This window comes from Anopheles nili, chromosome 3, assembly GCF_943737925.1.
Source record: "Anopheles nili chromosome 3, idAnoNiliSN_F5_01, whole genome shotgun sequence".
NCBI classification, from domain to species: domain Eukaryota; kingdom Metazoa; phylum Arthropoda; class Insecta; order Diptera; family Culicidae; genus Anopheles; species Anopheles nili.
Window position 1 is genome coordinate 17,900,444 of NC_071292.1, and position 26,242 is coordinate 17,926,685.

General features: G+C 49.6%; 2 protein-coding genes across 2 annotated transcripts; both read left to right on the forward strand.

The window, feature by feature from the left end:
• The first annotated feature begins 183 nt into the window (after positions 1 to 183).
• LOC128723815 (sialin-like) lies at positions 184 to 1,967 on the forward strand. The gene is made up of 4 exons (XM_053817580.1): positions 184 to 217; positions 287 to 1,462; positions 1,536 to 1,576; positions 1,836 to 1,967. Exons 1-4 carry the CDS (start codon positions 184 to 186, stop codon positions 1,965 to 1,967), a joined length of 1,383 nt encoding a protein of 460 aa, XP_053673555.1.
• Positions 1,968 to 19,937: 17,970 nt separating this feature from the next.
• LOC128725685 (coiled-coil domain-containing protein 170) lies at positions 19,938 to 25,951 on the forward strand. Its single transcript, XM_053819447.1, has 10 exons — positions 19,938 to 20,018; positions 22,883 to 22,933; positions 23,012 to 23,753; positions 23,818 to 23,999; positions 24,068 to 24,238; positions 24,350 to 24,514; positions 24,608 to 24,718; positions 24,816 to 24,953; positions 25,035 to 25,340; positions 25,410 to 25,951. The coding sequence occupies exons 1-10, from the start codon at positions 19,938 to 19,940 to the stop codon at positions 25,863 to 25,865; spliced, it is 2,403 nt and encodes an 800-aa protein (XP_053675422.1). The 3' UTR covers positions 25,866 to 25,951.
• The last annotated feature ends 291 nt before the right edge of the window (positions 25,952 to 26,242 follow it).

The following is a 26,242-nucleotide window of genomic DNA, read 5'->3' on the forward strand; positions in this document are numbered from 1 at the left end:
TCGCCTTGCCTGTACATGGTTCAGTCGGTTGGATGACATTTTAGTTGGCGTTTTTTTTTGATCGATTCAATCTAAGTAAGCCTTTCTCTCGCTGCAGTGCACATTCAATCCGGCTCATAGCAGCAACTGTCGTTGTAGAAGGCAGTCAGTTACAGCCGTGAAATCCTTCCCAAAGACACCACGATGGTGGAGCTCATCAAATCCTGCATGGCGGGGCGTAAGTATTTCCGCATTCACTCGATTGCAGCATTCGATCGGTTAATTCAACTAACACCCCTATTTATAGTGTGCTTCTGCCCGAAAAAGTACATCCTCGTTATGATGACGTTCTTCGCCATCTTCAACCAGTACACGATGCGAATCTGTCTGCATCTGGCCATCACGGTGATGACGGGTGACCGGAACGATACCGCTTCCGGTGTATCGCTGGCAGACCACGACCACTTCGATTGGGACGAACACGAACAGGGCATTATCCTTTCGGCGTTCTACTGGGGCTACACGATTTCGCACTTCGTGAGCGCTCTCTTTGCTGATAAATATTCCAAGCATCTGCTAGGGTTGAGCGTGTTGATCACGGGCATCCTTACGATCCTGACACCACTCGCGATCGATGTCGGTGGCTCGTGGTTGTTGATCGTAGTCCGCGTCGCTGAAGGCATTGGTGAAGGGGCCACTTTCCCGGTGCTTAGTGCCCTCGTTGCTCACTGGATTCCGGCGTCCCAACGCGGTTTTTACGGGTCGTTTATCTTCAGCGGGTGTCAGATCGGTGCATTGGTTGGTGGCATTGGAACTGGGTATTTTATCGAAGCACACAACACCTGGCGAACGACGTTCTACATCTGGGGCATACTCGCCATCGTGTGGTACGTGTTTTGGCTGTTCATTGGGTTCGAAAGTCCCGAAACGCATCCGTACATCAGCGAGGAGGAACGGTCCGAGTTGGTGGCCCAGCTGGCCGAAAGCCGGAAAAGCATGCACACGTATCCGATCCCGTGGCGTAGGATTTTCACATCCTGCCCGTTGTGGGGCCTGATTGCGGGTCAAATCGGGCACGATTGGGGCACGTATCTAATCATCACCGATCTGCCAAAGTACATGAAGAGCATCCTGCGCATTTCGGTGAGCGATAATGGGCTCGTCACGTACACGCCGTTCTTCAGCATGTGGTTGTTCTCGATCGCTGGTGGATGGATCTGCGATATGCAGATTAAAAAGCAGTGCTTGTCGAGAACGAATGCACGTAAATTTTGGACCACGCTTGGGTCGCTCTTTCCGGCGTTGTTCATGATGGCGGCATCTTACACGGGCGAAGATAAGGTGATGGTGGTGACGTACTTTGCGTTGTGCGTTACGTTCCTGGGAGGGTTTTATCCCGGTGTGAAGGTGAATACGAACGATCTTAGTCCTAATTTTGCTGGTGTGCTTATGGGAATGGTCAATGGAATCGGTGCCATTACGGGTGAGTTGGGAAATGGCCACCTGTGGATAAACCTGTGGTTCATGATGACGCTGGTTCTATTCTCTATTTGCAGGCATTGTTACACCTTATTTGGCTGGACTTCTTACTCCAAATGTGAGTAAACTATTCGATGAATCATGTTTCGTTTTGTTTTGCATCCAAAAAAAGGTTTATTTAAAAAAAGAATCCATCGATGCACCAAAAATGCATCGTGATTGTTTTGCGCTGTAAAGTATGCAATCCGCACAACAGCAACGTTATTTTATTCAGGCATCTTTTTGCTTGTAATAGGTTTTTTATTAGGCGCATTTTTAACAAACTTCACTCCACCATCACACGCATGCTAATCTGAAATGTTGTTTTAAAATTCCAGCAAACGTTAGAAGAGTGGCGAGTCGTGTTTTGGATCGCGTTTGCCGTCCTCAACATAACCAATCTTATTTTCAACCTGTTTGCGTCGGGCGAAATTCAACCGTGGAACTATCCGAACCAGCAGAACCCATAAAAGACGAAAAAAACTTAAGGCGTGGAAAAGAACTGTGAAGGAGAAAACAAGTCTCGCGGAAAGAAAATAAAAGAACGCAGCTCAGCGTAGCGTTGCAGCGTTTGTTATGCACCCCTGCTAGTAAATTGTAGCACACACGGTTTCGTCTATAAATCTTCCCTTTATGCCGTCCTGTGCTGTGGTGTTCGAGTGAGCAGGGCAACACATGCGTGTGGACCGGCTAAATGCACATGTTTTCATTTATTCATTCTACTTTCTCATTCGCATTCCACGAGACCTCCTGCAGGCGTCCCAACGATGGGCAAACGAACGATGCGTTCCGTTCTCTTGTCTCACACTTTTAAAAAAAATGCCCATCAGCAGACGGTGCCCTACACCACCAGCTGTGTCTGCGATACAGCGGCAAAAGGCAACACGACACACGCCAAGGTCGCCACGTGGTTGCGTCACGCGCGTACCGCCGTCACATGGAAACATTCATGTGACTGTCCTACCAGGCGCGCATGCTGCTGATGAACATTTGCTCCCGCCTAACGGCTTCACTGCACATTCGAGCTCACCCATCTCATTCACGCGCTCGTTCGCACTCTCACTCTCTCTCTCTCTCTCTGGCCCATGATGTCGTTCTCCTGCTTGCTGCAGCATGGGCCTGGGTCGAGAGACGGCTCGATCCACCACACAGAACGATCGATTTGCGATGATGCGATAACAGGGTCCGAAGAAAACGCCGCACGATTAATGATGCTCAATTATCCACCACCCCACCACACACGGTCGCAAGCGCACACAGGCACGACAGTCATCATCGTTTAGCCATCAGCTGTGCAGCAGCCGCAGCAAAGGGAGGGCGATTAATAGGCGACCATTCGGGGGGTGCAGTTGCCTTTTTTTTTTCTCTCTCCTCGTTGTTGCCGTTGCCCTTCTTTTTTGCCATGTTCAACCAGCAGTAGTGGTACACCCCTCGGTGGCGCGCGTTGGTTGATGCCGATTGATGGCGTTGATGGCGTTGATGGTGGTGTGATTATCGCTCACCGCGCTCAACTCACACCCCCTTTCCGGTGGTACCTTCACGTGACAATGGCGCGTTGATGGTGCTGGGAAGCCAACCACCCCGTCCCGGAAAGATTGATAGCTGCCAAGCGTTACGTCAGTCAAAATGACGCATGGTGTATTTCTAACAGGAAACCAGCAGCACGCAACGGTGCTCCCGAAAGGTGACGACGAAATAGCGTCGAATGGTTTGCGTGGGTGCGAAAGGGACGGCACGTGGAAAATGGGATGCTCGGGGTGACCCGGGAATAGCGGATTGGGGTGGTTTTCCGCTTCCAGGCGCATCATCAGATTGCCGCACTTTTCTAACACAATCTCTTGCTCTCTCTCTCTCGCGCGCGCGCGCGATTGTGCTCGTTTGCTTTGGTTGCTTTGTTTAGGTGGGGATTTTTTTGTATGTGTTTTCCTCCCATTTCTGTGGCGCACGGGCCGTTAGACAGTCCCTGCAGCGAACGAGCAGAATCGTGGAAAACGGCTCGTAAAACGCTGGATTGGGTTTCTAACGGCGAAAGGGAAATGCAAGCGGTGTTGGCTGTCTATGTGTGGCTATGAGAGGGATTTGTATTTTTCTCCGCTGCTTATTTCTTTCTCACTCGCTGATTTTCTGTCTCACACGGGGTTTTCCGCCGAGCGGGAAAACCCACGTTTCTGTGTAATGCTTTCCGTTGTTTGGGAGAAAAATGCATACGAACTGTTGGTGGAAAAACGGTGGGTGAGAATGGAGTTGGAAAATTTCTTTTTCGTTCTACATGCACTTGAATAATAGGTGCCATAACAGGTCGTTGACTTTTTGACTGTTTATCAAGCAAAAAAATATCCTCCCATTCCATGAAAGAAAATTTATTATGAATTGTCTTAAACCTCTTTTAAAGCATACCAAAATAAGCGCGTAAGGCGTTGAGCAAAAAAAAAGTCACTTTTCCACAAACACACATTCCAATGCAAAGGGCTCTCTTACGAAGGAAAAGAAAACCCACCCTTGTGCATCTCGGGCAGCGAAACCGGAACGGAAAATGTCTCTCTCCAAGCTGTCCACCCGTCAGAGGGTGGTTCGGGCGTTTGGTCCTTCGGTCTTCGGCAGCTGTGGGTGGCTTTCGGTCGGGCAGAAAGTCTTCGGCCCCCTGCCAAGGAGTTTGCGTATCGATCCCGGCCGGTGCAAAAGGAAAACTTCACCGCCCGAAGACATCGGCTTCGATCTGCGCCGGTTTCGTCTTTGCCGGGGAAAACTGCCCACTCTCTTGCGGGTGGCCCTTCGACCGTGGTCGGTGTCGATGAGTGAGGGTGGAGAGGAGTTGTTTGTGTCGACAGGAGGGGGGGGGGGAGGGAGGAAGTGAGATAAATTTCGGTCATCGGCGCAAAAAGTCACCCAACGCTGGTACCCTCCCTCCGTGCTGGTCAGAGTTCGGAGGGAGGTCGGAAAAACGGGACGATGTTTTTCCCCCGTAAGGAGCCGCCGGGAAAGCGACGTAGCGCGTTGTTCGCTCGGTTGGTTCATCTTCTCGGTACGTTTCGATTTTTCCGCCACGATATCGCGTACCTTTCGCGTGGCCATGCTAGCCTAGTAGACCGCACTACAATTGGTGTGCCACGGTGAAGGCCACCGGTCGGTTTGGGTGAAAAGCAAAACAAAAAACACAAAAAGGACGAATCATCCGACGGTCCGTGGTGGTTGAATTTCCACGAACTCGACGTGCGATAGTAGCCACGGGGCCCTACCGTGGGGGGGGATGGTAATAACGCAACGAACTAGGTTTTATTGCTTGCGAATAAGCGAGTAAAATATCGAAATTAAGCGAACAACCAGCGCTATTATGTTCACATTTTTTTTTAAAACCACCCCATAAAGGGACGTCGTTAAACGTCACTGGGAAAACGGATCTCAGTAGGCCGAGGAAGAACGTTAGCGCAGACGGGTGAGCAAAAAAAAAAGAAACCCATAAAAACGCAGTTCGGTTTATAGTAGAGCACGCGTAATAACCATAAAAAAAGTTTATACTTTAAATATTGTGCCTTTTGCGTGACGTCTCTCTGTCTCGCTTTCACTCACTCTTGGTTGCTTGATTTTTCGTCTCCCTCCGTACGATGCGACTAGCGAGAAAAGGGACTCCGCGAGCGAACGAGATGGGATGACAGTGGCATTAAAACCAACGCTGGAGTACATGGACGCCACGGCGCATGTCCTTTGGTTGTGCCGATCGGCGAAGGGACCGACACGACGCGGGCCAGCCAGCCCTTGGTGTGCACCCCTCTTTCGTGCGTGTCGCGGTGTCAAATTCGTGCCCATGCGCACCAAAAAGAAGGGGCCTGCGAGTCAGAAATCCCGGCCGCTGGTACTCGGTTCGTGTGGCCCTAAAAATAACCAACCCCTCCAACCAGCTTGACGGTGCGGACACTTGTTGATCCTGACGGCGTCATCGAGGGGTGGGAAAAACTCCCGGGCCCTCGGGGTTTACTCCTGCCGATCCTGCTCGGTTGGTAGCATTTAACGGAAAGCTATTGACTGATGGAAAACTCGCCGGTGGAAAACTCGCACCGTTTCACGGACCGTTCGGTCGATTTTTCCACCGATTGTCGCTCGATTTGTCGGGAAAATCGGTCGCTTGGGCCGCGCGTATGTCGGAACCGAGCGTGAGAGAATTTTCCACCGATTCCTTTACGGCCCGGCGCTCATGCCGTGTTGTGGGTAGCACGCCGGTCCTACGCCGTGGCCAGGACATCTCGGGGTAAGGGATGGAAAAAGACGCGCGGGTTTCCCGCCGGTTGCATGGGTGGAAAATCTCGGGTGCGGATCATGCGCAGGAAAACCCGTGGCACGTGACGTCGCGATGGTTCGCAGTGCTTGATACTTTGTATGGCGCGCATAAGGACCATGTGTTCCTGCGTTTGGTCTCTCCCTTTTGCTCACTATACATCTCATGCGTCTATCTATTATTGGATACGAGCACGAGAAGGGTGTCTGCTTGGCTGTTCTTTCGCTCATTGCCACATTGCCACTGTACAATATGCGTGATGTAAACGCCGTAGCAAAAAAAAATGGACCGATCCGTTTGGGAAGCAGATGGTATAAGCTGTGCGAAGGGGCGATGCCTCCTGCCGGCTGGTAGAATGTAACTAATGCTACACATTTTTATTAGTAAAATAAAAGAAAAAACACATTCATTTTGGTTTCATTTATTTTTTTACAAAACATCAAATTAAAATTCGTGTTAATTTAATGATTTTTTAAATAAAAGCAAAACGACAATAAACAACTTTAGTAGGCTATGAATAGTGCCTAACTTATTATTATTATTATTTATCCAAGGCCGTATGGCGAAGATTGGTTTAGTTATATGTAAGCTGAAAGGCATTTCCTCCCAACAGCCGCTGAAAGCCTTATCCCGGGCTGACCCGGTTAGCCTGATTTATAAGTTTTTTTGCAACAATTTGTGCTAAACTTTATTTGCCCGTGAGAATTTTAAATAGCAAAACGCAAGCACGCTGAATACGAAATAGCTCTAAAGGCACACACATTTTGTTGCATAAAAAAAAATAATTTCCTTATTGTTAAAATTTTAATAAAACAAAACCCCCACCGTGCTCATTTTCACCGCGCTAGGGGTTTTTGGCACCAACCAACCACAGCTGCGTGTGCGCGCAAGAGCACAAGCGCTACCCAGAACGACCGAGCGGGCGCCTGCTATCCGTGCTGCGATCCTGGTACCGGCAAAACCCAAAGTGGGACTGCCTCAATTTGATCGTTGCGCCTTTCGATACACGCCCACATATTACCGGAGGCCAACGCCGGCTGTCGTCGTCATCGCCGGTCTCGGCGGGCGCGTGTGTGTGGCCACACACCGTGTTCTGAAAATGGCTCGCTTCGCGCTTGGGGCAGGGCGCGAACGGGGACTCGCCCCGGTGCGATTTTCAGGCCAGTAGTGCCCTGCCCCTTACGGGCGGGCACAAGAAGGCGATGGCGGCGTCGGCGACGATACGGCTTCTCGTGGGAGAGGGGGAGAAGGTGGGAGGGTCACCACCACCCAATTCGCCATCATATTCTCCCTGTTTGCGAAGAAAAACCTCCGCCCGCAACAAAACTACGCGGCGCTCGTGCATTTTCGGTCGAATGCAAAACGAAACCGGTGGAACGAGCGGCTCCTCACCCACCCACCGGGAAAAGGAAAAATTCACCCGTGCGAGAGAAAAAAAAGGGGGTGGGAAAATACGGCCACAACCCTTAATTTAATTGTGCGTCGGCCCGGGTGCCCGCTATCGTTCGGGTTTCCCGGTCTGGCGAGGAGTTGTTCGCACACGCTGCCCTCGATGGGTACGCCCCTGTGCGGATGTCGAAACGCAGGGCTTCCGCAGAGGTTTAGAGAATTTTCCCGTAGGCTGTGCGAGCCTGTTCTACGCCAAACCAAAAGGGGGGTGGGCTAAATTAACAGCCTATTTACAACACGCACTACCAAACCCACCTGTTGCCGCGTGCCATGTAACGCTGACTGCGTGTGGGTGCTTTTGCCCTCTTCATTTCGATAGAGAAGCCCTTACAAAGCCCACCGAACGGGGGTTCTAAAATAGTCCATTCCATTTACATGGCGTCTGGCAATCACACCGCTTTTTTTATGGTCGTGGCTCGCGTGCCCACAACATTCTAACGTTCTCTCTCCCCCACCACGATCCATTAAAGCCGCTCCAAAATGGGAAGGTGTGGTGTTATGGTCCGAGAAACCAGGCCCACGGGCAGATCCAGCGGAAGAGAAAAGAAAAGGGAAGACCCAATGCCGGCGAACCAGCCGCCTGCTGCGATGAAATATAAACGGCGACGGCAATGATAATAACAGCACGCGCACGGTCTCTGTGGTGAGCGAGAAAAGGATAGGCTGAGCGAATGGCGCGCGAACGAGTGAGTACGTGCGAGAGTGAGCGAGCAAGCCGCTGAGAGTGAATGAGACAGGCGAAACCGTACCGCCTTCCAGCTGAAAAAGCCGAGCCGAACGGCAGCCGATGTGCGGTGGTATGGGTGGGTAACCCTTGGGTGCCAACCAATTTTGCGTTGCTCAGCTGGTACCAGATAAAATGTAAATAATTATCATAAAAAATTAAAATGTAACACTTTTTCGACATTGTGGCATACTTTTGATGCTTTCATATGACAAATAATAGCTTTGCGTGCATTGTGGGTTAAAAATTCGCTCGTTTAATTACGTATTGAAAAAAATATGGACAAAAAAAGGTATAAATATTTTTTAAAAAATGTTTAATGTACTTCAAATAGTATAATAATTCATGCCAAACCTACCAAAATACAAAAAACACATCATCATGCGCAATCGATAAGCACTAAATAATGATATTGAACTTGGTTCGCCTGCCTACGCATCTAAGGGTTACGCTCGGCTCGTGCCGTCAGCCGAGCTGTGCTGTTACCTCCATGGTTTCCTGCGACCCTAGTAAAAACGGCGTGGTTAACTAAAGACAACTTCGTTCAAATTTGCAGCGCGTTCCCGGGGCGTGGTGTGGATCGTCACCGTCTTGGACCGGATTCGGTGCGTATTTTCGTCGCGTGTGGCGAATCCGCGGCCGTGACTCGTCCCACAGGGAAAACCCAGCCATCCTCGATGTCTCGCGGTTCCCCCGAACCCCTTTCCCGACCCCTCCATCCCACGCCACCCCCTCGGGGGTGCGTTTAATCCGCGGAAAAGCTGGGTTTTTGCGACAGCGTTTCGGTAATCGCGCGATTCCGGTGGCGTGATTTTCCGCCGTTCGTTAGAGGTGGTGTCGTGTGATAGAGGGGGTTGTAGGGAGTGGAAAAAGGGCCAGGTACGGTGGCCATCGGGGGCCCTTTTAGCCACGCAAACCCATTGGGGTCGCGCCAATTTCGGGGATGGGTTGCGAAGAGATTTTGTGGGTGTGTTGTTTGAAAATTGGCACCCACTCCTCCCACCAGATGGGGTGTGTGCGTGCGTGTGTGTGTGTGTGTGTGCGGTGCAACAGGATATGCGTTTCGGTTTGGAAGCATCCCCCACACCCCTGGTTGGGCCCCACACGGTTTTGGGAAGGGGGTTGGTCCACAAAATTGGCAGAGAAAATTCGCTAATGAAACGAAGGCGACCGGTTGGATGAAAATGCCGGCCCGGTAACGCCCGTCATGGTGGCAGGTTAGAGCGGAAGCGAACGAACTTGCCACACCGGAAGTGGGGGTGGGTTGCTGGGGGTCCTCCTCCAGCTGCAGAAGGGTTCGTGGAAATGACGAGCGCGAAAAGAGGGATGTTTCTGTGATCCAAACTGTCGCTGCACGTTAGGGAACGGTGGCGTCAAGGGACGTTTAACGAACGAAATGTGCATTCCAAACAGGAGAGAAAAGGGCTTTATGCACCAAACAACAATGCACACCATTTGTTGTGTAAACCATTTCAAACAATAGTACGAAAATAAAACACTAAATAAGGATTCAATTTGCAATTATTTAATTTATTTTACATTGGGAGAATTTTCAATAGATTTATTTTACGGTTTCTTTCCTTTTTTCAATTCATTTTCTTTCATTTCGTTTTCATTTTCTTTCGTTTTTCATTTCATTTTCTTTCGTTGCGCAGGCAAAAGAGTTGCTTATTACTTTTCTGTGTCTTTTATTATCATATATCTCCATCCAAAAAGTACATAGTTGTTTGCTTACAATTTTATCATTATAATATGTTTCTTGTCGATGTCGATCGACTCGTATAATCATTACACCGACGTTTCTAACACTTTCCGTCACGGTTGCCCTTTTCCCGGATGCCAGCGAGTTTAAACAAGGGCAACAGCAATAAAAGGCGACTAGTTAGGCGGAGCTTGTGCGTCGTTTTCATCTCAGCATACAGAGCTCTCGAGAGCCCGGTATTGATTTGATTTGTCGAACACAGACATAGGCCGAGTCGCTAAAAAAGGGCCTACACCCTCTCCTCTCCGCAGGGCTCACGGTAATTGAGTTTCGTTTGGTAACGCCTTCCCGAGGCGCCGTGTTGCCGTTTTGTTCAACCGGGGGTGATAAGAAGCTGAGTTTCTCAACGATCGTGGTGTTTCGAATGGCTCTAAATTGTTCGCTTCTTCATAAAGTGCAATAATATCCGTTTTCATTTCATTTTAATCGATTGCAATCGATGCCTGATACTAAGGTAAATGCTCAATCATCCTGGAATCCTTCAGCCTTTTTTTTTCTAGACAACCTTCTTCAACCTTGAACTCGACTACGCTGCCATTGTCTCACGCAATTTACATTCTCCTTCCAACGGGCTTTTCACACGCGCAATTTTCCCGCGTACCATATCCGTCCAACTCTCAAACATCCTTTCCTTCACAAAACAATCTCTCATTGGCTGGCCTCGAACCGTGCGTTCTCTAATCTTCTCCGAGCGCGCCTAACGCAACACAATCTCGTACCACCGATTAGACACAATTTTCCATCCCACGCCCCCCCCCCCCCTCGCAACCCGGGAAAAACGAAACGCGCGGCGGCAAACACCTATCCTAATTACCGACGCTCGCGCTCGACAAAGACAGGTGCCACCACAGCTCGCGATTTTCCAACGGCACGACGATTTTCTCTTCACTTTCATCCCCGAAGCAACCGGTCCGTTTTTTTTGCCAATCCGGGCCCGAACCAATCAAGAAAAGCCCCGCAAAAGCCACCACCCCCCATCCTCTCTGTTAGGACACTTTTCCAGTGGGGGGTGGGTTGGGAAAATTCTCCACGAAACTGAACCCAACGTTCACCCTCTGCTGCGTGCTGACGGCGTGGTATCGTTTCGCCTTGATCAACCTGTATTTTCCCCTTGCGTTGGCGTGGAGTGGGGCATGAGAACAACCCCCCAACGACGATGGGATGTTCGTGGGGATGGGGAAAATTTGTCTTGAACTTCAGCCAGAACCGGGAGAAGGAAGCGCGCACGAAGGTTCGAACATTCTCCGTTCGCTGGGTAGAACGAGAGCGCCACGCTTGTTGTTTGCCAACGTTGTTCTCGAGCCAAACCACGTGCTCGCGGGGGTGTCCGCGCGCGTGTGTGTGTGTTTCGCGTGTAGGTGTGGCCAGCAAAACGAATGCGCCGGGTCGTCCGGCTGGGTGTGCTGGAGCCCTGATGAATTGGGGTACTACTTTCGACACACACAAAAGTACGGTTTTAAAAACGCGCTCCCATATTTCTCCAAGCCACTAGGATCGATGCTGGAAACCATTCGCTACGATTCCCGTCGGGCTGTAGCAGATTTACGCGATTCAGCTGCTCAGCTGCGACGTTCGCCAACGTTGGAAAACACGCGGGACGCAACGTGCCGGTCGGATAAACGTACCGCGAAAGAGAAAAACCCCGTCAAGGTTTACCGGGCAGGGGCTGCGATCCTGGTACGGGCGCCAAAAACCATTGAACGGGTTAGAGCGATCGCTGTCGTCACACACCCGCGGGTTGTTTACGAGAAAGCGCTCGTTTCCTTCGTTCATTGGAAGGAGGAGAACCATCAGAGAAACCGATGGGGGAAAATCAACCCCCATTCCGTTGGGGAGGTTGATCCACCCAGACTGATGTAGCTCTTCGGTGTTTCGTCTTCGCTCGTCTTCCTGGGGTTCGGTCTTTCTCGCCCACCCCCAACCCAAACACCCCATTTCGGGGGTGGATCCCATCCCCACGTATAAAAAAAAGGCGGGGAGGTGCGCGCTCTGATTGGCTAAGATGGGCCGATTTTCCCGAACGGTGCCGTTTAACCCTTTTGTTTTGGGCTCACTATGGCGCCAGGAGCGAAGGCACGTGGGAAGGTAGCATCGGCGCTTTCCATCGGGGTGTTCCACAGGTACGGGAAGTCTCTGGTGCGCCGTCGTCTGCGATGTGGTTCTCTCCATGTGAGTGTGTGGGTGGGTGGAAGGCGAGCCTAAAAAGAGCCTCGGTTTGGGACCGGTTTGCGAGCGTACCAGCTGCTGAATCCGCTGCTGTAGGCCTAGTAGGGAAAGGCTTTTGATCTCTCGGTTCGTTCGTCGGTTTCGAGCCATCCACGGGAGCACGCGGGCTGGTTGCTGGTTGCTGGCAAACAAAAGCCCACGATGGATCGAGCGCACGTGTGGCGATTGGAAAGTTGCTGGGGAAGAGATGAAAGAGAAAACGATTTTTGATGGAGTTAGTTAAGAGGGCACACAAATGGAAATCGTTAATTATTCTTTAAGCTTTATGACGAGATTATTTAGAATTTAAAAAAATATTATACCAAACATTTAATAAGAAGTTGAGATTGTTTATTATTACAATTTGCATTTATTTTATTTTGATCCCATAAATGAATGTATGCGAATCTCCCTTGCTTTCTTACACTTTTGTGGAATGGAAATGCAAACGAAAAACTCTACATGAAAGTTCCAATTTTTGGAAATGAAATTGGAAACAAAATTTGAGGAGAAGTGGAAAATAAATCGCCCCCAAAGCAGACTAGTTTGCTTTTCATCGTTTTCCCGGCATCGTGGGAACTTTTCAATCCATCCACACCGACCCATTCGAATCGCCAGAAAAAGCTCACCACACACAGGTACACGCCCGTGTAGGCTCCGACGATGCGTAGAAAGGTGTGCGCAGGTAGGCTCGCAAGGTGCCAAACCAGGTGCCCAAACGATTTTCCTCCTATCATGCATTCGAGCCTGGCAGCATGGTGGAGCGGAGTTTACCTGATTTGTACAAAATCGGGCAGGTGCGACAGAAACCGAACCCCCGGTAGTTGGGCTCCGTCGTCGGTGGATCGGCTTTTCCCGTTATATTGAAGCCCCACCGGTGGAACGTATCACCTGAAATCCCCAAGGGTGGTGGTTTCATGTTCCAAGGGTGAATTCCATTCCACGCCGTGAGGTGGCAAAACTCCCCTACGCCGCTTGTTCGGAGGGAGTCTACACAGAAACAAAAATAAATGAACACCCCGTGAGGCGAAAGAGAAAAAAAAACCATCCCCCCAATACCGAGAGGGGTTGCTGTTGAACGAAAACGCACGGTCTCTTTCTCTCGCGCATTTGGTGCCTTTTCAATGGCTCCCCAAATCGAGGTACCACCATCATCACCATCACCCCACACAACGTTGCCCTTTTCACTCCCAAAACGGGCGGACGAGTGATTGAAGATGGTGTGTTGGGTGGAGAAAAAAATCAGCTACCCTCGGTACGTATGGTACCCTCGTTGGACCGACTTTCATACGCAGCTGCATTGAGTCATTGCGCGCGCCAGACCCGAGTTTGTTTGTGCCCCTGCGTGGTGAAGGAGAGAACACCCAACAAAACAAAAAAACACCCACACACGGACCGGGCAACTAAGAAGTTGTTTGGTGGTACACAAACGCGCCCCAACTCGCGGGAAAGCATTTAAAGACCTCGGCAAGTGGAATTTAAGAGGTCTCGCTAATGGGCTCGCAGCGAAAATAGCAGGCTACAACAGTCAGTTGGTTCAACGCGGCACACGTTTTCTCGCGCGGTGCACGCAGCTGTTGCTGCTGCCGCTACCGTTGTGTGGGTGCGCCGTTCGCGAGCGAGTTTGAATGTGTTCGCCGACGTCTGGTAACCCGTTTGGAAGGCGAGCGCGTGCGTGTTGCGCGTCAGCGGGTGCTTCTCGCTGCGCGCTTGGTAGATTTAAATCAACCATCGGCAATAACGACGGCAGTGTAATCGCCATTTCGAAACGTGTTTTCGCTTTCGCTCTTTGACCGTGTGCTTTGGCGTTGGTCAACGAACACGCCTACTTGGATGGACGGGGACGGCTGATGCAAAGTGCATGTTGTCGAATGACCGGTTCTAAATCCACAATGCACGAGGTTGCTTGCTTTGGGAACTATTTTTTTAACAGCTTGGGTTTCGAATGTAATCGCTCAGACATGGTTTTTTTCTTCTTCCCTATCTTAAATAGATAAGAGCGCAGCATTTTACGGGCACATTCTAGCAGCAAATGAATTACACTACTCGGCAGCACAATTTAGCATTCATTCACGTGCGTTATTTCTTTCCCCTTCGATAAACTCATGAACGATCAGCTCATGACCGGGGCTAAATATTTCATTTCCACGTTCATTGGGCGTTTATTCTGCATGAAAAGATGTTCACGAATATAGATGACTCGTCGAAGGCGTTTTAAGATATTTAATGCAAGCTAGATTTTCTTCATTTGAAGGATTTCAAAAACATATGTTTTGATTGCTTCGTTTCGTTCTTCGTTGCATTAATTTGACCGTTCGTTTCTCAACGCCTTCGAGTGAGAAATACATGAAACTTAATCAAACGCCCAACCATCTCGAGACAGTTTTAATCACAAACACACAGTTTTTAATCGCTCTGTTGGCGTGCAACTCCGTTTCACCATGGCAACCGAGAGTAAAGCGCTCGGCCCGTTCGCTTGTGTCTGAGAGTGAGAGCAACATCATTAGCATACGCCTGCCCGAGATAAGTAGCCGGGGCTCTGATAATGGTACACCACCCTTAGTGAAGCGAGACAGAAAACGCACACAAGAGCTGCGGCCCTGGTAGCAGGTTCACTCTGGGATGCTGTTTGGCTTCATCTCATGTTCCACTGAACCAGATTCACGGCCACGCGAACACCAGATCTCGAGCCGCTCGAATCCGACAGCATCCCGAACACGCGGGCCGCCTACTGAGAGCGAGTGAATACGCACTACTAGCACCGTCTCGCTCGCACCCAATCAAAAGGGGAAGTGAACTGCATCGCCAACGAGCCGTCATGAGTGAGTGAGATGGCAAAACGCGATGTAAGACTAGCTTGCACACCTTGATCCACCCATCGGCTGGGTTGGTGTGGTCTCCTTTTCTCTTTCTCTCCCACGTGGTTTGTGCTTTCTCCTGCTTGCACCTGGCAAGAATGCAACCATGGGATGCGCCTTAGCGATGCAAGCGAATGTGTGAGCAATCGCCCTTTGCCTCGACGTAGACGACGTGCGTTTTAACCACCACCACCAACACCTGGTGTTGCCTTCAGCTTCATCTTCTTAACGAACCAAACACACCGGACTTCGGTTGCACCGGACCAGGAACGCATCTTGGCGCTTTTGGGACATGATCGCGAAAAAAAAACAACCACGTCGCTGCTGTTTCGCTCGTGCAACTTGGGTGTGCGCGTGTTCGTTACTTTCCTAGCTTTTCTCGTGTTACTTCCCTCTGTACCGCGAATGCACTTACTCACTTTCTCTCTCACTCTCGCTCTCTTGGTGCACCGTTTCGGTTACTGGCGGGACACGCCGCGTTGCATGCAGTTCTGGTACTCGATGTAAAGCCGAGGGTACAGTTACTTTGGCTTCGCAAATGAAACCCCCTTTCTGGTGTAATGGCACGTTGGGCTTTCCCTTTGGTTGTGGGGGCCTCTTTGAGGTGAGTGTGTAACAACAATTCCCTTGTGTGAGCGTGATCGCGACGATTCGATGTGCTAAGAGGTGGTGGTTGATGCACTTGCACCGCGCGGAGACGTCGATTCCAGTTGCATTTGGTGCACAAACTGCATGGAGATCAAGTGCGCTTTGGATCGGCTGCGATCGATCGTTTTCTAATTATGGTATGGGGTGTTGATATGAATTAACGGTTGGAAGTTAATTTGAAACCTCGAGGAGGATGATTAAACATTTTAATTCAGTAACATCGACGAATATTATGGATAATCGAAACAAATTGAAATAAATTGAAGTTGAATCAAATATTAAGTGAAGAAATGATAATATTCCTCATCATTGCAAAGGAAAATTTAACAGTAGATGTTAAACAAAATCAAATTGATGTAAGAGTAACGATTCAAAGGTACTTTTCAAAATGAGATGTATTCAAGCTATTGAATATTGTACTTGAATATTTGTTAATTTTAAAAACATACTTCAGGCCCCAAAATAATGTGCATAAGCATGTGTCAGACCACCGGCAATAGAGGTTGATACATCGGTGTAAACATTTACTGGTCCACTTTACATGCCGGCGCGTCTCACTGGAAACAAACCAGGACACGACGATGGAGAGCAATTTTTTCCGAAAAAAAAATCATGACGTCGTAGGGACATGGAAAAAATACATGATTGGGGGAGGGGGTTTGCTTCGGCTCGCCAAAAAGCATGCGCCATTTGCGGCAATTTTTCTCCACGCTGGGAGCGAAAGCGAAGGAAAGCAAGCAAACTGCCCTCCCGAAAAAAAAGGCCGCAGGAAACAAGAGCGTCACACAGCAAAACAAAAAAACAAAAAAGAGTGGCAGATTTTTTCCCCAGCACGACACGCGGGAGCAAGGACGATTGCGCGTTGATAAGACCGAACGCGCGTGGCACGAGCAGAAGAGGACGAAAAGAAAAAAAAACGCACACACACACATACAGGACGAACGATGATAAACCACGCGGGCGCGGCGGGCATTCTCTGTTTGCATTCTGGTGCCCGATTTTTTTCCCGATTCGCTCGTCCTCCACCCACTTCCCACCCATCGCCTTTCCCCACGGGGAGGATGGAGAAAAGAGCGTTATTTTTCGCATGCGGTCTTGGTAGGACACGTGTAGCGTTCGTAAAAGAATTGGACAAAAATTGCGCTCCTCTGCGTGTGTTCTTTCGTCCGCGCGGGTGAAAACTGGCCTGGTGGGGAAGTGGGGGCGTGTGTGGGACCATCCTGCCACCCTCCGCACCGGAAAAGGGTGATTTTATTTCCTCATATTCGCGCTCACATCATCAATGGGAAGCAAGGTTGAAAGGATGGCCCGCGAAGAGATGCACGTGGACGCCACCGTTTGCCAGGCGAATTGGGAAGGCTCGTGCCAAACAAAAAAAAAGAAAGCGAAAGAATTGAAAATGGCGCGAAAAAAGCACGTTGCCCATTTTCCGCATCCAGCGGATGAGATGATGAGAAAATGCGTACCGCGAAAAAGGTCGTGGAACGAAATGGAGAACGACGCCGCTTCGCCGCAAAAGGTGCACGAGAGTGGGGAAACGAAAGAAAAAAAAAAACACGAAACCCACCCCCATAATGAAATCGAAACCAAAACCACCCCATGCGGCTGGTTCCGCGCGGAAAAAGCGGAGATGAAATGGCACGTCGAAAGGAAAAGCGCGATGGAAAGAGGCAGCGGATTCGGGTTCGTTCGGTAAAAAAAACCGACCGACGACGATCGCCGATTGCCGTTTTTGGTCTTCCGTGTATGCAGGTTTCTCCCAGGATCGCAGCACCACGAGCAGTGTTCATCTTAACCGAGGGTTCGATCCAACGAAACCGCGCGCTTGATGCTGCTGCTATAGGGGTTTGTTGCTTTTGGTGCCGTTTCCCGCTGACGAGGGTTCGCCTTCGGGTTGGTGTACGTGTGCGTTTTTTTTCCTCTTTTCTATCCATCCTTCTCTTCCAGCCAGTCCCACTCGGCATCGGTTGTTTTTCCCAACCAGTTGTGGCTCTACTCTGTCCTACGCTCTGGGACGACTTTTCCCCTCACGGAGCCCGTTTGTGTACATACGCGCGTTGTTCATCCCTTCCTTATCGAGATGGTCGGCACAAGAGCCGGGGTTCGGGAGGCATCCGTAATTTATTTTGAATATTTTGAAATGTACTTTCGATGAAGAAGCCATGCACCCAGGGAGGAGGATCTCGGGTGTTCTCGTCGGTGTGGTGGTTGGTTGCCGGTTTGTTTCTTTTTTTTTGCGACCGGATTTCAAATCCACTCCAGCAAAAGGGGCCCCGACGGAACCGGTGTACATGCAGTTTGGTTTGTTTTCCCCTCGGCTCGTGTGCACATGGCCCCGTTGGAGTGTGTGTGCGTGTGTATATATGCTTCTGTTTTTCTCATCTTTCGCCACGCAACAGGCGAGAGAGAGAGAGAGAGAGAGAGACACACCCTAGCGGGTGGTGGTCTTTTTTCGCGTACTCACACGCGTGGAAACACGTTGAAGTGCGGCTTCTGTGTCTTCGGGCGGTTTCTTCGAGGTCGTCAAAGGTATTTACCGCGGTCGAACCGAGCGTCACGAAAGGAATAGTGTCGCATGCACATCGAAAGTGCAGCGCATCGTCCAACGGGAGGACTCCACTCAACGCGATTGCAATGGAGTGCGAGGATTTCGTGTCTCCCTTTGTTTTTTCTTGAAGCGGACTTTTGAATCAATCTTCGATTGTGCTGTTCTCTCACTCTCTTCCTTCTTTTCGCGCGCATTTTCAAGGATACCCTTTAGACTTGCGCGGATTCTCGGGTTGCGAATGAAAAAGAAAAAAAAGTAATAGTAAAAAAAGAAGGAAGAGTCGCATCATCTTCTCGAATGCATCCCCGTCTTCCTTGGTGTGGAAAGAAAAAAGAGGCAACGCGAGAAGTGAAAACCACCCTTCGTGGCCACGCAACGTGGGGCGGATTGGGCCCTTTTCCGGCCAAGGGCCCTTTGTTGTTGCGATACGCCCGAAATAGGGCGTGTTTCAAAAGTGTATCATACGAACAGGATCGCAGCCCAGTTGGTAGGTAGCATCTGAAGGGCTTCCCTTCCTTGCGCGATATAAATCAGCCCACGATCCTGGCCCTGATGCGGGAGGGAGAACCGGGTCCGGTGTTTGGTCCTTTTCTGAGCGTGTCTTTACCTGCTGTTTCGTCGGCCGGCTGGTTGCTCTGCTCGGTGGATTGCCTTCCTTCCTTTCTGCTTCGGTTCCTGAGGGTTTATTCCATGGTTTTTGATACTGGCTGGTTTGCAGGAGGCACGCGGGAACGGGCACTGGTAATTTTGTTTTCTTTTCCGTGCACTTGAAACCGACGGGCACGGGTGAGTGAAAACAACCGGTTTTCGGCTGAACCAGACGGCGGCGAGATGGTTGTCCTTAAACGATGCTGAATGATGCCGGGTTCTCGTGGAAGCCCTGAGAATGCTGTGCGGGAAAAAAGGAACGAAAACGACTTGTTGATGATAATTTGTCAGGTTTTGAGATGCATTTAAAAAAAATTAAATGACGAAAATTTAAATATTGTAAAATATAAATGTATCAAATAACGCCTTTTTTAGATTGAAACTAGCTTGATTATTGTTATTAAATTAATTATTGTTATGTTATTTATATTAAATTATTAAGAAATACATTTTGTAAATCAAATTAACGAACGATTTCCTCCCACTCTTCGCGGTGTTCCTTCGCGAGGTCAATTATTGTCAACGATTATACGGCCACAATAGCTACGAGCAACGATTCAGTCATTCACGGCAGAACCAACCCCTCCTCGGGCTAAATTCACCCTGGAAACAGCCTCGTGGAAATCAACAAAACCCAGCAGTTCCACCCTGGCGGTGATTGCAAGCTTCTGAAGGTTCCGGCTTTGAGGAAGGAATGTATGTTTGTATGCATGCACGCTTGGCAAAAAGGGACTCGACGACTCTGTCCCGCATCGGAATGAAGCCATGGAACAGGGGTGAGGCTTCGCATCGATTAGCCTCACAGCAGGACTGTGAGTTTCCTTCACAGGACCAAGAAGAACTCCTGGTAAGGTGGCAATTTTCCACCTACACCCGCGATTGATACACGCGCGCACACGCATGCAACAACGGCAGGACGAAACGGGCCTGGAATTTCCACGTTGTTTGTGGGTCCGTTTGTTTGTCAATTAGTTCTAAAGGGAAACTCGGTGTGCTGCACAGGTCTAGCGAGTAGAATACGTCGCGTTGGGCACGTACTAGGACGTGGGCAGAAGCGCCTGGGGCTACAGCCGGTGTGGGATGATCAGCAGGACGTAGTGCTTCCGGGAGCCTTTAGACGGCGTGTGTGCAATTTTGTGGTGTGGTTTGGCTCGAAAATGCCTTCCAGCTGAAAAAAGTGAACTCTCGCGTGTGTGTTTGTATTTTTGCCGTGATTTCAGCTTCAGGTGTGGTGTTTGGAAGCGATTGCAAGTCGACAATATCTGTGCGAAAACGGATCTCTTCCCGCCATTTGAACCAGCGGAGGAAAATGTAACACGGAGTGCACGATGTCGGGTAAAGGTGACGATGAGTCGACGGGAAACAGCGACAAGGATTGGGAAATATTCGACGTTCTGTGCGGTGAAGAGGTATGCACGGGAGTAACGCAACATGTGTTTGCAAAAATTTACACAAAGTTACACAAACAAAACACGTTCATTCCAATGCTTGTAATTCGTTTGATATATGGTGTATTTGGGAAGCAAATAATGTCTCAAACGTGATATGATGTAAAGTTAGTGATCATTTTTTTATTTCATACATGCTGAGGCAGCATTTGTTGTGTTTTCAAAACAGTTGCTAGTGCTTAGTAAAATGTCGAATGAAATTGAAATGAGCTCTTTCATTTTACAAAACATTGAAAATCGAAATAACAAATAATCCAAAATAAGTGAGATAGACTGTAGGGTATTTCAAATAAAAACAACCATTTATTTGAGATATTGAAGATAGTAACCATATTAGCCACAGTAAAATATTGCTCGTGTCAAATTAAAATATCGTTCAATAAGACAAGGCCTTGAATGTTACAATTGATTGCAATTCCATGACAAATTTTTTCTCATTGCCATCAAATAGGTGCGTGTTGTAACATATTCAGGGTTTTATCAGATAAGAGCCATTTTGAAGGAAAGCTACAACGCAGTTAGACGAAAGATGAAGATTTAATAGTGAAATGTTATTCTTCCAATCCTTCCAATCCAGAGAACACAGTGCTTGCTTATGTTTGTGAAACAAGAGCGCGTAATTCTGAGTTCTTTGGCCGGAAATGGTTTCACTCGAGGAAGGAATATTCGCATTGCAACACTGCCCCGTCTACCCTTCAGCTGCATTGTAGCCGAAATCCAAACAACAACCAACTGGCAAAGCTATCCAAGCCGATCGCCATGGCAACGGCAGCTTGTTAGGTTACTTTTTGCTCGCCCAAAACCCAACCCAACAGCAAGCGCACGAGGAAATCGATGGGAGCAAAACAAAGAAAAAAATGACTCCGTTTAGAGAGTGAAAAAAAAGACGAAGCAATTTCCGAACGATAAAGTCCGCTCATTCCGACGCTCCATTTTCATCGTTTTACCAGGAACCAGGACGCGATAGGGACGGGATTCCACCCCTCCCCCCCCCCTACCACCACCCACTTCAAACAGCTCGTAGGGGGAGTGCTCGGTGAACAAAAGGTTCACCCTTTTGCCGCGAAAGCCAGGCCCTTTGTTCCAGGCGGAAACAGGAAATCCGATAATATGAATCAAACTTTGCCCCGAGCTACGAACCGTTCCCATCGGAATTGGCGCGTTTCGGGTGTGCCGCGTGGCTCGGGCGGTGGAAAATTGGAAAACAGTTTTTCTTCCGCGTCGGAACGTCGTGCTGGTTACGTGTGTGGGGTCGTGTCCTGCTGCTCCACGGTGAAACGCCACTCCGATGCAGGCGTAGAACGCTGCACTGGGCGTTTTTTTTGTACGTGCATCGGCCGAGTGCGCTAGGTTGTTTGGTTGCATTTCCACACCGTTACCGGGCGTCACCAGGCGTGAAAAGTGCACTCGAAGGATTTTTTTTGCTACAGAAAGTAATTGTGTCACTGGAAAATTCAAGTGTCGAGCCATCGGCGGTGCGCTCTAGTGGAATGCAAGGCGTTGATTAGTGTTCAGACGATTTTTTGTTTGGAGTGCACTTTGAGTGTGTTGGTGGACGAAAATGGAAGGTGTCGAAAGGACGACTTGGCGTGCAAATGGATGCCAGCTCTAGTTGGGAAAGTGAAAGTGACACTGGAAGTGAAACGTGTTCAATGTCTCGTTGCCTTTGAACGAGTCCGTCACGAGTTTGTGAACACACGATCGTAAGTGAAGCGGTAAGCACGTGGTTTTGTAGAAGGAAAAGGATCAATAAAGAAATTTCCAGTCGCCGAGGAGTTGAGTGAAGTGATAAGTTAAATGGATTTTGATAAAATATAAATGAAGTAGCTACATCAGATGATTTACATCGCTTATTTGAAGAGCTCCTGAAGAGCAATATAAGTTTTATCCTGTGGTTTGAACAAAATAGGGATCTCTCTTCACTACTGAAAGAGCGAGTTTCATCTGTATTCAATGCTAATTTATAACATAAGATTCGACTAAAATATAGCCCTTTTGTTGGTTGAGTAATGAAACGAAAAGGGTTTTAGTTTAACATATTTTATATCTCTTGACTCTTCTACCTTCTAACGGTAAAATTGCTTTGAATATACTCTGCGGCAGCAGAGTTTACATATGATCGTTTTCTCAAAATTTAAGTGTTCGTCCGAATAACAAGGTTTTTTTTAGAAATTCCCTTAGTTTTTTTTATTCCTCCATCAAAGCTAAAAAAAGCTAAACCTGTACCCCCGTGTCTAGCCCTACGATGGCACTCAAATAAATCCTCCCGAACAAAAAGCCATTGTTCGATCACCATGTTTATCACCGTTTTGTGCGCGGTGTGCCAGACAGACAGGCCTCCAAAAAGTCGGTCACCCGCTAAACAACGTCAAGAGCCTGCGCCGCTAGCGCAACGGGGACGAAACGCGGGAGGTTAAATTGAGGTCAAAGGTGGGAAAAAGGGCCAGCCTACCCCACCTGCCATCGTGGCAGTGATAAACAAATAAAATCCTTCACGTCCTGATTCGCATTTGAAGCGGTTCGCCTTTTGAGGGGGCAATGACGAATCATTCAAACCCCAACGATACAGAGGGCACCTCGAGGTGGCTTCCGGTGGTAGTTGTTTAATATGAAAGCCTCCACGACGTTGAAACCGGGAAGAGAAGCGAACTATTATGCATTTCTGGTGTAGAGTCGATTACTACTGCTTCAATTCACCTGGGGTGGATTGAACTTGCAAAGCAAAAAAATAGGGTCGTGCTCGATTACTGATAGCGTTTGTTCTGGTTTCGTTACCGTTCTTGTGTCTTCCATACCTTCACCGACCTGCGACCTCTCCCACACAGAACATGCCAAAACACCACACCGCACACTCTCCGGTGCACCATCACCATCACGTGAGTTTAGGAGGGCGTGTGTGAAATCCCAAAAGTAGCTCCACTGTACCTTGATTCTTGTTTCTTATCATGTCTTAGCCACCACCATCCTGCAATGATCACCTGGCGCACTCGATCGATCTGGCCACGACGCTTCGTAGCGAACTGGCCGCATCGACGTACAAACGGGACCGGCTTATGGCGGAGCTTTCGGACGTGAAAAGCTCGCTGTGCGCGAAGGAAAGCGAATGCGAGTCCTTACGCGCCCAAAGCGCTCGTCAGACGTCCCTAATAGGATCTCTGCAGCAAAGGCTAGCGGCAGCGGAACAGCGTGAAAAAACGCTACACAGCCGCAGTGAAACCGTCGTTCACACGCTGCACCGTGATAAGGGTCATCTGGAGGAGAAGATCAAGGAACTGGGCGCAAAATTGCACCGTTTGCAATGCGAGCTGACGAAGGAAGAGGGCTTGCGAGATCAGGCCCGCTGTCAGCTGCAGGATTTGGTGCGTCGACTCTGTCTTGTGCTCGGGGTGGATGTGTGCGATGGAGCACATCTAACACCGGAATGTGTGCTTGGAAAAACGGGCGAAACCGTGTCGGAAGTGCAGCGATTGCGGGCTAAGCTGGCTGGGACTTGCGAGAACTTGTCGTCAGCGGAATCGGAGCTGTTGAGCACGAAGGCGGCTGCATCGGCGGAGAAAACGCGGTTACACACCCAGATCGAAGGATTGCAGTCATTGTCGCAAGGACTCGAGGGTCGATGTCGACAGGCTGAGAGAGATTTGCAGGTGACGCGAGATCGCCTAGCCGAGTGTGAGGTTAACGGGGATAAGCTAAGAGGTAGGAGGCTCGGAGTTTCTTCAGCGAGCACAGCTTTTGAGAATCAAACCAAATCTTTTCACAGAGGAGCTGCGAGGATTCGAATCACGCTGCTGCCGGTTACAGAACAGCTACGATCGATTGCAGAGCGAACGGTTGCAGTTTCTGCGCACGATCGCGACGATCGTTGGCGTCAGCGAGCCGTGTGAGAACAACCTGAGGGACAAAATTCGGGACCTGACCAACCATAACCAGGCACTGCATGACGTAAGGATTGGAGTTGCAGCGTTGGTCTGGTTAATATTGATCTGTGGAAAACTCGTTTTTTTTTTCAGCAAATGGCACAATGTCGCGAGCAGCATCACCAGGAAGCGGCCAAGCATCGGGAACATCAAGAAGCAAGCGCTTGCAGGTTGAAGAGCGAAGAACAACACCGTATGAACCTGGAGGAGCGACTCGAGAAGGCATGCCACGAGCTGCAACACTTCCGTTCTGAGCACACAACGGTAAGCGCGCAAAAGGTTCTTGGAAGGACATCGAAAGGTATCCTTCTGCCAGACATCCTTGAACATTTTTGAAGCTAGCTGTGATTCGGTTCCTTCGATTTCTAATTCCAGCTGAGCGAGTACTTGCTGAGGTTAGCAAGAGCTCTCTGCTGGAGCGAATGCACGGAACCACCGGCCCCAGGCAGTGACACAACGATCCTGAGCGAGACTCTACTCGAGCGAGCGGAACGTCTCGCAAATCACCACGAACACCACGTGCACGGTATCTGCGATAAGGTAGGACCCCACGACCATATCCCACATGACATCACTCCACGGTGGGTTTAACGAACGCTTTTCATCCTGCATTGTCGCTGTGTGTTTGTACAGAACTGCTGGGAGTCCATGAACCATCACCATCATCACCATCACACCACGCATTCCCATTCGGCGACGAAGCTGCGCCGGGAGCGGTCCTGTACCGATCTGCCGCTCAAGGAAGTATGTCTCGTGTCTCGCACGTAGAGCACTATCTCACTCACTTCACACGGCACACGGCTCGCATGATCGATGCTTGCTCATATTCATCTTGTTGTAGAGCTCCACCCTGTACCATATGCAGCGCAAGGTGCGCGTGCTGAAGGAGCAGATCCAGCGGCGCGATCTCCATCTCGAGCTGCTGCGGCGCAAGATCGCCCTGCTGGAGGATAACGCAAGGGGGAAGGCCACACTACAAGTACCGCATGCTCACGTGCCGCAGTTCCGAGGTGTCTGATTTGGTTCTGCTTTTTTTTGTTGTTGCTTTTCTGTTTTCCAGACCGAGCGCGATGAGGCGATGCATAAGGCGCGCAAGAACTCGAAGCAAGCCGAACGAACCACGCAGCAGCTGTCGGAGGTGAAGGCTCAGCTGGCTGAGGTGAAGCTACAGTTGACGGAAGCGTCTGAGTACAAGATCACTGCGCTGGAGCGAGCTCGCAAATGTGACGAGTTGCAGGCACGTTTGTGCGATCTGGAAACGGAACGGGAACGTCTTGTGGGTCAGTTGGCGGCGTACAAATCACGTGCTCGATCTGCCGTTGAGACGTCGCATGATCGGAGAGTGCGGGATGAACACGCGATGTCGGTGAGTGATCAATAAGGAGGGTTTTGCAGGACCTCGGAGACATCCTGAGCAATATCCTTCTTTCCACAGCATCTTCGAGAGGAGCTGTCTCGCGTAAAGTCGCAGCTAGCCGACACGAACCATCGCTTGTCTCAGCTGCAAGTCTTCCGAACATCGGTCGCAAAATTGCTACATGTGGCGGATTGTGCGGATTCCGATATCCTGCAAAAGCTGCAGTCGGTGTGCAACGGGCACGGGCATCACCATCATCACCATCGGCATCACAGTGCGTCGAATTTGTCGCGAAGATACGATTCATCTTCACCGTTGGCCACCGGAGACATGCACGTGTCCCGGTACGATGACCTTACTTCGGGCGGTGGTGGCAGAGGAGATGGAGGAGGAGGAGGAGGAGCTGGATCACAGTCCCTCGGTTGTCGGCCACTCAGCTCAAGCCCGGTTCATAACCGGCGATATATCGACTCGGGCTTCAACGATCACGATCACCATTTTGATGATGATTTCGATTTTCATAAGAAATATTGAGCCTCCGGCAGAAGGTGGCTAGCTGAAACGTAACCACACGTGTGTTCGGTGTAACAATGCACTGCCGGGTAGGATAGATGCGATTAGTGACACCCGAGAGGACGCTTTTGGATGGGTGAGGAAACTGAAATACAGTTTATTCGTTTGGTAAAATTATGGGAATGTGTTGTTGAAACTCGTTTTCTTTTCCATGATAAAAGTCATCTTTAATTTAAAAGTTATCAGTTGAAAGAATAACACCCCATGCGCAAAATGAGAAAAACGATGGTAAGTATCTTCACGTGCACGCCAACATCATGTCTACACTAGCGCCATCTACGTGTCGTTTGGTGTACTGCTTCGTTGTGTCTTCGCTAAGCGTTTCATTGAAGCGTTTT

Coding starts and splice junctions, on each gene's coding strand:
- LOC128723815 (XM_053817580.1), top strand. CDS start 184: ATGGTGGAGCTCATCAAATCCTGCATGGCGGGGC. Junction 218..286: donor CAAATCCTGCATGGCGGGGC/GTAAGTATTTCC, acceptor CCCTATTTATAG/TGTGCTTCTGCCCGAAAAAG. Junction 1,463..1,535: donor TGGAATCGGTGCCATTACGG/GTGAGTTGGGAA, acceptor CTCTATTTGCAG/GCATTGTTACACCTTATTTG.
- LOC128725685 (XM_053819447.1), top strand. CDS start 19,938: ATGTCGGGTAAAGGTGACGATGAGTCGACGGGAAACAGCGACAAGGAT. Junction 20,019..22,882: donor ACGTTCTGTGCGGTGAAGAG/GTATGCACGGGA, acceptor TCTCCCACACAG/AACATGCCAAAACACCACAC. Junction 24,239..24,349: donor TCCGTTCTGAGCACACAACG/GTAAGCGCGCAA, acceptor TTCTAATTCCAG/CTGAGCGAGTACTTGCTGAG.